This window comes from Cyprinus carpio, chromosome B6 (assembly GCF_018340385.1).
Source record: "Cyprinus carpio isolate SPL01 chromosome B6, ASM1834038v1, whole genome shotgun sequence".
Taxonomy (NCBI): domain Eukaryota; kingdom Metazoa; phylum Chordata; class Actinopteri; order Cypriniformes; family Cyprinidae; genus Cyprinus; species Cyprinus carpio.
In genome coordinates this window covers 2425833-2438026 of record NC_056602.1, presented here as the reverse complement: position 1 = coordinate 2438026, position 12194 = coordinate 2425833, and the positions used below count along the sequence as shown (strand labels likewise).

The 12194-nt window shown below is 37.3% G+C and overlaps 1 protein-coding gene across 6 annotated transcripts in view; it reads right to left on the bottom strand.

Annotated features, from left to right (window-relative positions):
* Positions 1-434: 434 nt before the first annotated feature.
* Positions 435-12194, bottom strand: part of LOC109056731 (E3 ubiquitin-protein ligase TRIM39-like) — an 820810-nt gene continuing 809050 nt past the window's right edge. For 3 of the 6 annotated variants that reach the window (XM_042725288.1, XM_042725290.1, XM_042725289.1), the window contains 6 exons: positions 3924-4477; positions 3670-3765; positions 1968-2135; positions 1741-1873; positions 1609-1644; positions 435-1472 (listed from right to left, as the gene is read on the bottom strand). In XM_042725288.1, the coding sequence (XP_042581222.1) occupies positions 925-1472; positions 1609-1644; positions 1741-1873; positions 1968-2135; positions 3670-3765; positions 3924-4477 (1535 nt within the window). In that variant the 3' untranslated portion in view covers positions 435-924. Of the gene's footprint in view, positions 1473-1608; positions 1645-1740; positions 1874-1967; positions 2136-3669; positions 3766-3923; positions 4478-4848; positions 4901-7599; positions 7721-12194 lie in introns of those variants that run through there. The other 3 variants (XM_042725293.1, XM_042725292.1, XM_042725291.1) reach the window with 3 other exon arrangements.

Sequence of the window (12194 nt, the reverse complement as noted above, 5' to 3'; positions counted from 1 at the left end):
ACCCTCATGTTCCCCAGACCTGAATCCAACTGAGAGCCTCTGGGACATTATTTAATTTATTGTAATGTATATATTTCCCCTGGCTTAATGTTTTGTTTTTTAGTTATTTTGCAAGATCTTTGAATATTTATTTATTTATTTTTTTATCAAAGCTATATATATATATATATATATATATATATATATATATATATATATATATATATATATATATATATATATATATATATATACATAGGGGAAAAACAGTTACCATAAATGTAAACTGTATTTTTTAAAATTATCCCAAAAACCATGACCGATAATTTTTAAACGTGACTTAACAAAAAAAGAAGCCGAAAGTCACATAAAATACGTTGTAAACATTTGTCGTGAAAGTAAACATTTGTCGTTTTGTTTTGCATAATTTTAATGAAGTGATAAAGACCCGGAGAAAGCCTGTCATACATTTTATTGGCATATAAAAAAAAAAAATGACATTTGCAAAGAATATGTCCTAATTATTTTCAAATTTACACGTGGTAAACAAAAGCTATAGAATAATATGAAAATGTTGTGTATAATAATATGAAATAAATGTTTGGGTTATGACATTCGTTCGTGATGTTATGTGATATTTATTGTGCATTGCGTGCTGCTGTCTCACTCCTTATAACAGAACGATCACAGCGCATCTCAATTCTACAGACATTTATTAAGGTTATCATAGGTTTTTTTTGTTTTTTTTGGGCAATTTCACTTTGTCAGATAGAAAAAGTTGACCAAAAAAACATTTACTGAACAAGCATTATATTTACATTAAAAATATGTAATAAGATCATTTAAATTTTAAAAACTGAAAAAAATAAATAAAAATAAAATAGCAGCACGTAATGTTTCCAGATTTTTAATGATAAAATTCATTAATTTAATCTTGTATTAAATTCATTTATTATAAATGACAGGTGTGATGATCAGTGGGCTTGAGTTTTCACCTCCATCATTAAGGCATGGGTTAAAATATGGATAGAGATTTTCAGTGAAAGACTGAGCAGTGAAAGAGTAGATATGAGAGCAGGACTCCACATCATAAAAGGAGACCAGACCCTCCTCATAATCCACAAACACACCGACCCGCTGTGGCTTCACTCTCAGAGACAGAGAAACAAGAGGACTAGCAAAGGCTTTATATTCATCTTCATTCCTCAGCCACACAGTCCAGTATCCATTACTGGGTCTCAGTGTGATCTCTCCCTTCCTGTTAATGGATTCTCTGGCCACTCCTAAAGTCCATTTAGTCTTTCCCTTCACCTGCACCTCAAAATAAAATCTCCCTGAGGAGAATCCCTCCTTTCCCAAGACACAGTGTCCTGTATCAAATCTCTCTGGTGTGTCCGGAAGTTTCTGTCTAATGTCTCCATGTCTCACTTGTTTTCCATCATCAGACAGAAGGAGTTCAGGATGAGCTGTATCAGGATCCAGAGTCACATCCACTGAGAAAACACAGAATACATATATTCTGTGATGATGATTTTTTTATTTAATCCAGTGTTTAATCAGATTGTAGTGCAGTAATGAAGCAGTGAGTGTATGAATGTAAACTAGTGTAGTGCAGACAGCACACTGTACCTGCATACTGCTGCATCCACTTCAGCTCTGTAGAGACACATCACAATAAAACATCAGCAGATCTTAAGCTTATATTTAAAGAATTGAGTACATCATCATGTTTCTATCTGATCAGTGTGTGTATTGATGTACCAGTTAGTGTGAGTTTCTCATCTATAGTGTCCTTCAGTTCAGTCAGAGCTCTCCTCAGAGTCTCCAGACTCTCATGAGTCTTCATACTGATCTCAGGCCAGTTCCTGGTGTTTCTGCGTAGGAATGAATGAATCTACAGCAGGAGAGAGGAGAAATCCTTCAGCATGGGGAGTGTTATGGTGTCATATCCTGCATTATCATTGATCAGAGAGATCATGTTGACTGACCTGTAGGACGAGGAGGTGATCTTCAGTGTGTGAGAGCTGCTCCAGCTCAGTGTTTCTCATCTTTAGCTCAGTGATCTCCTGCTCCAGCTCTTCAATCAGCACTTGCTCCTGTTTCTCTGCTGCTTTCTGCTGCTCCTCCATCATCTCCAGCAGTTCAGTATAAAATCCCTGTAGCAAGAATCAGTGTTATTATTGCTCATACATCAGTAAGGGGATTTAAAATACCTCAACAGAAGAATAAACTTCATCCTGCACCGTTTGCACTGATTGATTCTCAAATCATGTGTTTAGTTGAGAAGAGCTGTGATATTACTGTACTATAAGGTGATAACACTGTCCAGCAGCTTTACTCCAGAACTAGACTATACACAAAACATTTTCCTCCATATCACCTCAATGTGATAGATGCAGGATGGCAGAGGGGACACTGGCACATTTAATTTTGTTTTGCCCAATTTTGTATGATCTTTGGTCAAACATTTTTCCACCGAAACACAGTCTGGCTATTTTTGGATATTCTGAGCTGATGTACACATTTGTGTAGTAAACTTTCCCTCTTCCTTTTTACAATGAAATTACAGGCCTGATGCTGGCATGTCTTTTTTTTCAACATCTTGCTCAAAGATCGTTATCACCTCTGCTATCCTTCCTGATGCTAACCAGCCAACCCTGGCATGACTCAAAATCATCCTCGTGATCCCTTATATAATGATGTATAGTATTTTACCATAACCTGCGTCTTACTCTTTTTACTACACTTGGGTTTAATACTACACTGTGATGTGTTCCTGTAGCTCAAGTGGTAGAGCATTGTGTTAACAAGCGCAAGGTTGGGAGTTCGATTCACCGGCAACACATGATAGGTAAAAATTGATAGCCTGAGTGCACTGTAAGTCGCTTTGGATAAAAGCGTCTGCTAAATGCATAAATTTAATTTAATTTTAATTTACTACACCAATCCACCAGACCCCAATAAACAAGTAAATAAGATGTCAGGCGAAACAAACAAACCCTTTCTCACTCAAAACTAACATCTCTGCATTGGTCAGTTCAGCAGGGATAGGTGTGAGAGTTGGGGAGGTTAAAAGATCTCTACCTAAACCCATCAGGTCTCAAACTCTTCGAGACAGACACTCTCCTATTGAGTCTGATCTTCCGGCAGTTTTATCTTCAAGTAACTTTGTCAGTTCTCCGTGAACCTTGGATCTGTGGAAGAACCCGATGAGAGCTTCAAGCTCACTTCTGACAAACTGATCAAAAATCTTCATTCTCTACACACATCTGGACTCTTGTTCGGCACCAAAGCCAGTGCAAGTAACAGTTTATCAACTATTTAAATGTGTTTCTAAGTTTTGAACCCTTTTATTAAGATGATTTTGACTGATTTTGATCTAATGGTTCAGTGATTTTTTTATACTGCCAGTTTTTTGTTCTCTCTCTTTCTTACTCTATTGTGTATGTATGTCTTCTGTTTAGTTTAGTTTAGTTTAGTTGTATGTTACTTATGGTATCATTTATTATTGTGTTTGTTGCTTACAGATCAGTAACTACAATGTTGATCTTGTTAAGTTACTGCTAGTACTGTACACCGAAAGCTATTCTTTCTTGGTCAGGAAGATGCTGCTGGTCTGTATATCAGGAGTCCTGGAGAGATGCAACTAAATGATGTATAACATATTTAACTTTAATTAAATGAACTCACTTTTCTGACTTCTGCTGAGTGTTTGATGTCTTGAATCTTCTTGATTCTGTTCTGGATCATCAGCTGCACGTCTTTCTGTGTTTTCATCAGTTCAGTCTACAACACAGACACATTTATCATAACAGAGATTTACTGTCTTCCGAGTAAACTTACAATGTTTTCATTTATTTTTATTTTTTTTAAAAGAAGATATACAAATTTTGAATCTTCATGATATGAGTCTTGTAAAATCAGTTTTGTTAGTAACTTTATACCTTCTTCTCTTGACTCTCCTCTTCTATAGGAACAGTGGTGTGGTTCTTGTGGTCTTTCACAGAGCAGACTGAACACACACATGTCTGATCATCTCTACAGAACAGATCCAGAGGTCTCTCATGTTTCTGACATATATAGTCCTCCAGATTACTCACAGGATCCATCAGTTTGTGTTTCTTCAAACCTGCCACTCTCAAATGAGGCTCCAGGTGAGTTTCACAGTAAGAGCTCTGACACACCAGACACAACTTCAGGGCTTTCAGCTTTCTTTCCTCACAGAAGTCACACAAAACTTCATGCTTTTTCTCAGGACTTTTCTTCTTACAGTGATCTATGAGCTCTCTGAGTGTGGTATTAATCTTGAGATCAGGTCTTTGCTTGAATGTTTCTTTACAGTAAGGACAGCTGCAGGTCTGGCTGTTGTCCCAGCACTTATTCAGACAGCTCTTGCAGAAGTTTTGTCCACATGGAGTGCTGACTGGATCAGTGAACACGTCCAGACATATAGAGCACTGAATCTCCTCAAACAGTGAACTAATGGAGGATGACATTACTGGAAAGAGACATTATTTAGGATTAGTGTGAACTCCTTCAATACTGTTTATGAAGAATCCCATGATGCACCTCATGAAGCTGGTTAAATGTAAAGAGTGTTTAGAGACAAAGAGTGCTGAAGAAACTCAAATGTAAAGAGATCATGTACAGCCAGCTGGTTATTATTTTAAAATGAACCCAGAGAAGCTGATCAGAACCTAAATGTGAAGCTCATAACATAACCACTTACCTAAACAAATAAATAAATGTACAGGAATTATTCTTATTAAGCTGAAATAATGTTATCTGTTTTACATTCCTGAACTGTACATATTCAATATTATAAAAGAAAAGTAAAAGTCAAAGTATTCTTCTTAGTTATTGACTTACATGGAGGTAAACTGTTGATACTCCATCTGCTGGTTTTTCTTGCTGTTATTAAACAATCACAGCTAAATCAATATTTATATTTACTTACTGAACAATCTGAACTATCACCTGCTGTTTAAAGAAAGTTGATGGCTAAATCAATATTTATATTAAACCATGAAAGTGTGAGAATTGATAGTATATCTCCTTTTGAAACAAAGTGAGTGACTCGTAAACTTACTGAACAATCTGAACTATCACCTGCTGTTTAAAGAAAGTACAAACAACAAGCTCTATATTTTCCAACAAACATATATATCTCCTTATCAAAAATTAGATTAATCTTTCCACAAAATATATCATGTTCTTCTCATCTTGTGTAATGTAAAAGTGATTTTCAGCTGCAGTGAAGCAGGATTGTGTTCAGTTTGTCTGCAGGTCATTTACTTCCTGTTTCTTACCTGTTTGTCTTTATGTCATGTGACAAAATGATAGAAACACCAGACTTTGTTCAAACAAATAACATACTTTTAACTCAATTCTGATATAATTTCAGTTCAGTAAACAACTAAAGTATCTGAGTATTTGACACATTTAAAACTGCTGGGGTGTTGTGAAGAGGAAGATGGGATATGCCAGACCCAACAATGCAGAAGAGCTGAAGGCCACTATCAGAGCAACCTGGGCTCTCATAACACCTGAGCAGTGCCATAGACTGATCGACTCCATGCCACGCCGCATTGCTGCAGTAATTCAGGCAAAAGGAGCCCCAACTAAGTATTGAGTGCTGTACATGTTCATAATTTTCATTTTTATACTTTTTAGTTGACCAAGATTTCTAAAAATCCTTTCTTTGTATTGGTCTTAAGTAATATTCTAATTTTCTGAGATACTGAATTTGGGATTTTCCTTAGTTGTCAGTTATAATCAACAAAATTAAAAGAAATTGAAATATATCAGTCTATGTGTAATGAATGAATATAATAAACAAGTTTCACTTTTTGAATGAAATTAGTGAAATAAATCAACTTTTTGATGATATTCTAATTATATGACCAGCACCTGTATGTTAGAATGCATCCAATTCTTATTTCTGTGGCCGTGCATCTGTCTCGTCATGATGCGCGTGGTCCGGAGCGCTGTATAACTGATGCATCAGTTCAGTTGAACTTTACTCCAAATGCAGTATATGAACTTACCTGTTTTAAATACTTTATATTTAACGTGTTCGTTTATGTCCAATATTAGTGTTAAACTGATGGACTTTAAATGAAATCTACTATTGATTTTTACCATTGACTGATTTTGCAGAACACTGATAACTTCCGAGCGCAGATGCGGCAAATTTGTCACAGGACACGCGATATGACAGTTGCGTCCGACTATATATGAACTAACTGTTTTAAATACAGTATTTTTATATTTAACATTAGTTTATCAGTATGTTTTAAAGTATATTTATTCGATTATTGGTGATTCCATAGGCTCTCTCTCGCGCACCTGCGCGGTTTAAAACACCAAATAGTTAGGCCTATGCTATGACAAGTACAAAGAATCTCTCTCTTGCTCCACCCATGCACGATAATATCGTATATTGTCGATCTGATCTGATTTGAAAAATGACCATATCGCCCAACACTACAACATATATGGATTTTTTTTTTGTTTTGTTTTTAATGACCCGCCCCGCAAATAAAGTGACAATTTTTTATGAGACGACCCGTGCATCACTAATTGACAGGAGGATCTGGTGGTAAACAGTGTCAAAAGCAGCGGATAGATCAAGCAAGATAAGTATTGAAGATTTGGATACTGCTCTTGCCAGTCTTAGGGCTAAGACTGGCAAGAGCAGTATCCAAATCTTCAATACTTATCTTGCTTGATCTATCCGCTGCTTTTGACACTGTTTACCACCAGATCCTCCTTGCTCTCATTTGTTGAAGCCCTAAGTTAGGGCTTCAACAAATGAGAGCAAGGCAGTCTCAGTTGAATGTCCACTTCTGAAGCCAGATTGGTGCTGTCAAGGAGGTTGTTCTATGTTAGAAAGGCAGAGACTTGGTTGAAATTTAAAATGGAAAAAAAAAAAAAAGTATCTAACACCATTTTCTATCTTTGTCTATTTTTTCTACTTATTTTCGTTTTATTTATTATAAATGATGACCTCATAACACTAGCATTATCTATTCTTTTTCTGTTCTATCGACTCTTTTTATTTTTATTTAAAAAAAAAACCTTTCTACATATACTGTGTTAGACAAACCCCGCCTCCCCCCGACCATGAACACTAACCCGAACCGCACCCCACTGTCCTCTTTTTGGAAAACTAAAATATGGTCACCATACTCTAAATAGCAACGCGCCTGAACACACCTCGTTTTCAAACCAGCACGCTCGTGGGCGCAAATGCATTTGCTATTTAAACAACGTGGAGCAGGACGTGTAACAATAACTGCGTCGGGCTGAAAATAGAAAAAAAAAAAAAAACAACAACAACAACAAAAACCCTTGCGTCATGCCTGACGCCTCACTGCGCGTGTGTATGATTTATGTGACAAAATGACAGAAACACCAAATTTCGTTCAATCAAATAACATACTGTTAATATAATTCTGATATCATTCAGTGCAGTAAACAACTAAAGTATCTGAGTATTTGACACGCTTAAACCTGCTTCTGTTCAACTCATTCCAGTCTGACATAAACCCTACTAAACCAGACCACTGCCATTAGAAACCAGTTCAGGACAATCTCTCTTATATTTCTATCACTTACCTGTGAGTATCAGATGTGTTCACAAGGGTCTTTGAACGACTCAATATTCTGTTGTTTAAAGAGTTTGATGGTTTCAGGCGTCCATATTGTTGTTGATCAAGTTAGTTTAACTTTCTCTGAGTCTCTCACTGAACTACAGTGATGTCAGAGCTCCTCCTCTATTCACACATTCATCCCTGTATTCGGTGTGTTGCTTCATGTGTGTCTGTTTGTATGTTTCTGTCAGCTCACGAAGAAGAGATTTCAGCAGACTTGATTATTTGGCAACATTTGTGAAGAGTTTCCACGTAAATCTAGCATCAAAACTGCTCTACTGTCAACACTGAACACAGCGCTCTGCTGCCTCTGGTGGCGCTGCTGTGCATTACATGCTACATAATACACTTATACTGTACTATCAAATATACTGTAAACACACAGGGACACGTTTAATGAACGCCGAGTTATTTATGCAATTGAAATGAATAACGCAAAAGACATTCTGAAGACTAAAAATGTGTAAAACCAGTACAAAAGTGTTTTTGAACAGAACAAAAGTGTTTTAGAATTAAGTCAGTTACAAGTTTCTGTACTGATCAATGTTTAGAAATATAAATCGTCTTGCACCATTTGTGTTACAGACATGGCAAAGCAGCGTACTAAAAATCATTCAGAGGCAGGGCACAGGAAACATTTTCAAAGTGTGGGACCAGACTGTAAGCAAAAGCCCAGATAAGATCAGATTTCCAGATATCTGACCACCATCATATATTAAACTTGCCTGATCATTAATAGAATAATATTGATTAATATTACAATATGAGGTAAGTGAAATAAGAAGTACATATGAATCATCAGAACTTAGTGATGAGCAAAATGCCTGCAGAAAGCCAAATCTGTCGCCTGTAGACCAGCCTTTTATGTCGGAGGTCTTAACTTTCAAACTTGCACAATTCTACTTTGATAAATTTTGATTCTGTTATTTCACACTATTTGGGTTAATAGTTGTTAATAATTACAGCTTTGAATGAAGAAGAGTTAACACAGGTTATAATATGGTTATGATCCACACAGACACGATCAAATGGTTCGGCATATTAAATCATCTGATATAAAACTATCAATCAAACTACCAAATCAACATTCTTTCTACACTATATGTTTGCAGTTAACATTTATTGCTTACAATGACATCTTACAAAATGTGAGATTTAATTATTTAATTAAATAACTAAAATATACATCAAATATTCCAACAAATACCTGATATTTAGGCTACATTTATTACTTAAACCAGTGGTTCTCAAACTTTTTATACCAAGTAGCACCTCAGAAAATATTTGGCTCTCCAAGCAGCACCATAATGACCAACATTAAAATCCAGCAGTGTATTAGGCCTAACTATTCAGCTACAGCTCTGCACAGTTCAAACACCAGGCAGTTTCATTTCTAATAAGAATATTTATTGTTGTCAGCCACTTTAACATTGTAAATAAACAGTTTGAACATTAACACTGCACTGTGCTTACATACAGGTAAAAAAAAAAAAAAAAACTTAAATGATTTCATTTACCAGACAGACTACGAGAAACTCGTGCTGCAGCTGAGACAGGCACATGTAAGACTTCTAAACTCCCTGCATGTTTAGGACCCTGTTTAGAATACGATGACGGACAGTTCACTGTCAAATAGGAACAGGCTACACACATGTGGCTAACACCAAACGTAATCGTAATTTATTTTCTCCTCGTCACTAAAAGATGTCTGAAATAAACATTTTAAAACTTAACATTGGTATATGGCTTGAATTACAATGATTGTGATGTTCGTTGTGGGAAGTTATAGTTAGCGAATAGCGCAGGCTATTTTCCCTTATCAAAAGTGCGGGGCTCATGACTCCTGTCCCTGTGTCAACGGCCTGATGACCAATATCATCCTGGGGGTATTATTCCAGAAAGCAGGTTATGTGACATACCCGGGTATGTTTAAGGAAAAGTAAGCGGATAAACTCAGCTTTCGGTTCCAAAAACGGAGGTAACTCTCAGAGTATGAAAGCAGCCAGATGCAATCTCCATCCCCACAGCCGATAGAATCCTATGGGACTCGGGCAGAAATCATGTTCATGGATGAGCTAATGTATTAAAAATGTATTACCGTCGTAGTATGAAATAGGGTAAGGCTGAAAGCCGTCAAAGCGAAATGAAGACACTGAAGCACTTGCTAATGTGAGACGAGCGTGACACACTTTTATAATAGCTTTTATAATACCACAGTCGGCTGCTTCCGCTCTTTCCACTCGACCCTATCTTATGTAAAGCAAAAAATCAATATCATACCATACATAAAATAAAAATAAAATTTTTTTTTTTTTTTTATTGTTTATATATAATAATTAACATTCCAAAGTATAATGAAATATTATAAACATGGTGTTCACATTTTCTGAAAAAAAAGAAAAGAAAGAAAAAAATGACACGGAAGGTATACATCTATAATCACAATAGAAAAGAGGAGTTTAGTTCTTTTAGCATTTGAGTTGTCATAGTTCTGGTTGCTTTCTAATTTAAAAGACCACTGTGAAGTGGGAGATACTGGGCTTCCTTTCTGTTGACGAGCACATTTAGGCTGTAAATAAAATGTCAGGCAGGTTACTTATGTAACCATGGCAGACTGAGTAAGGAGGAGTGAGATGCTTGAAATCATTGACCTCTAGATGTCGCCATGGGGCAACGAAATGCGTCGCAGACATCATTGTGTCTGCATAAAAAACACCAACAACATTGTGGGATTGCGACCTACCCCATGACGTTTACTAACGTTCGACTACAGTATAAATAGCCGCCAGGAGGACATGTCATTCACTTCTTTGTCTGAAGCTTGCGTCCAAAGCATGGCAAGATACCTAGAGGATGCAGTGTCTCGTTCCCTACTCAGGGAACCATGGTAACATAAGTAACCTGAGACGTTCTCTTTTAAGGGAACTTCGAACTGCGTCCTCTAGGTGTCGCAATGGGAATGGTGTATACGCATCTGCACGCACATGCTGAGGGAAGTTTTGGCCAGAACCATGTGGAACGTTAAAGTACCTACTATACCATTTCCATGGGAGTTTTCCCTGGAACGTTAGATCTTCTGTCCGTGACATTATCCCTTACGGCCACTAGGTCTAGGCTACATACCCAACCCGATTGTTTTGGGCCAGAAAAGGCTTGGGTCCGGGGAAGAGCTCAAGGCTTGGAACCAAGATAGATTCCTTTAAAGGGATACACCAAGAGCCTAACAATATATTCAGTCTGGGGTTGCCTGTCACACAGGGGCTACCGCTTGCTCTCATAAATTCTGCTAAAAACAACCATGTCTCAACAGAGAATAGTACCAAACACCCTGTTCCAATAGGTATCCTGAGGATAGGGCATGAAGAGTGGCGCCCAGGATGAAGAGGGCTTACCAGCTCAAGAAAGGGCATGAAGCAACCGCACGAAGCCCTCACCATATAGGATTTTATAAAGAATGCAAAGATTTCACGTGCACACTTACCATAACATGGATTTTAAGATACTGTTCTAAGGGGCACAAGCACAAACACAAACCCAACTCTCAATTTGGGGGGGGGGGGTCAATCCTCAAGGGGGGGGGGGGGGTTGGCTCGACCTACAGCCTAATCATGACAAACTCCAAGAAGTTATTATGAAAGAATGCAAGCTAGCCAAAGCTCAGGATTTCAGAGAGGCAAAGGAGGGCCTATTCCCCTGATGCTGCTGGTTGCAGAGGTGCTCCTGGAAAAACAGAGAACAACACTACAAGAAGATTCTCGTAAATGCCAACAAAATAACACACACAAACAGCAAAGAATACAATAAAATCCACCAAAATTCCACCAATCGATGCGTCACGATGCACAGCAAGAAGGGATACAAAGTGATCCAGGAAGCCCCTCAGGGCAGCCCAGCGCGATGCTTGAAAACTGTGTTCTATAAACACACTGGTTGAGTGGAGCCCAAGGTACCGAGTCTAAGGATATTTACTGTAAGGATACATTTGGGCCTGGAGAAGTTTTTTTTGCCCTGACATTTGTGCTTTTTTTTAGTTTCTTATAAATATCTAAATGGCAAAGTCTAATCTCACTGTAATCAGCACAAACTAGGCTGATAAAATATATGTGAGCAGCAAAAAATGACACGGCATTGGTATTTGTTCTATAAAAAATAGAAATGAGGTGTTTAGTGAAAAACTAGCAAATGAGTTGTCATAGTTCTGGAATAAGGCTTTCTAACATTAGAAAATGGTTCCCAGTGAAGTTGGAGATACTGGAGCTTCCTTTCTGACCATTTTTTTTTATGTAAATGATGTGAAAATCTCTTGTTTACTCATTACAGAAAACAATGGTATCCCTGAGTAAGGAAGTAAGACACTTTTTGTTGGTAAAAGTCGCTATGGGAGTAGGCCTCAACTATCATGACCCGTGTCCTGAGAAAACAACACCTGCATAATGAGCTGCATAATGAGCGACACCCCATGTGTGTCACTGAGAGGGATGAGTACAGTAAAGAAATAGAGGCCAAAATAAATGTCATATACTTTTTGTCTGAAGCTTGCGTCCAAATTTGGCAAGATTT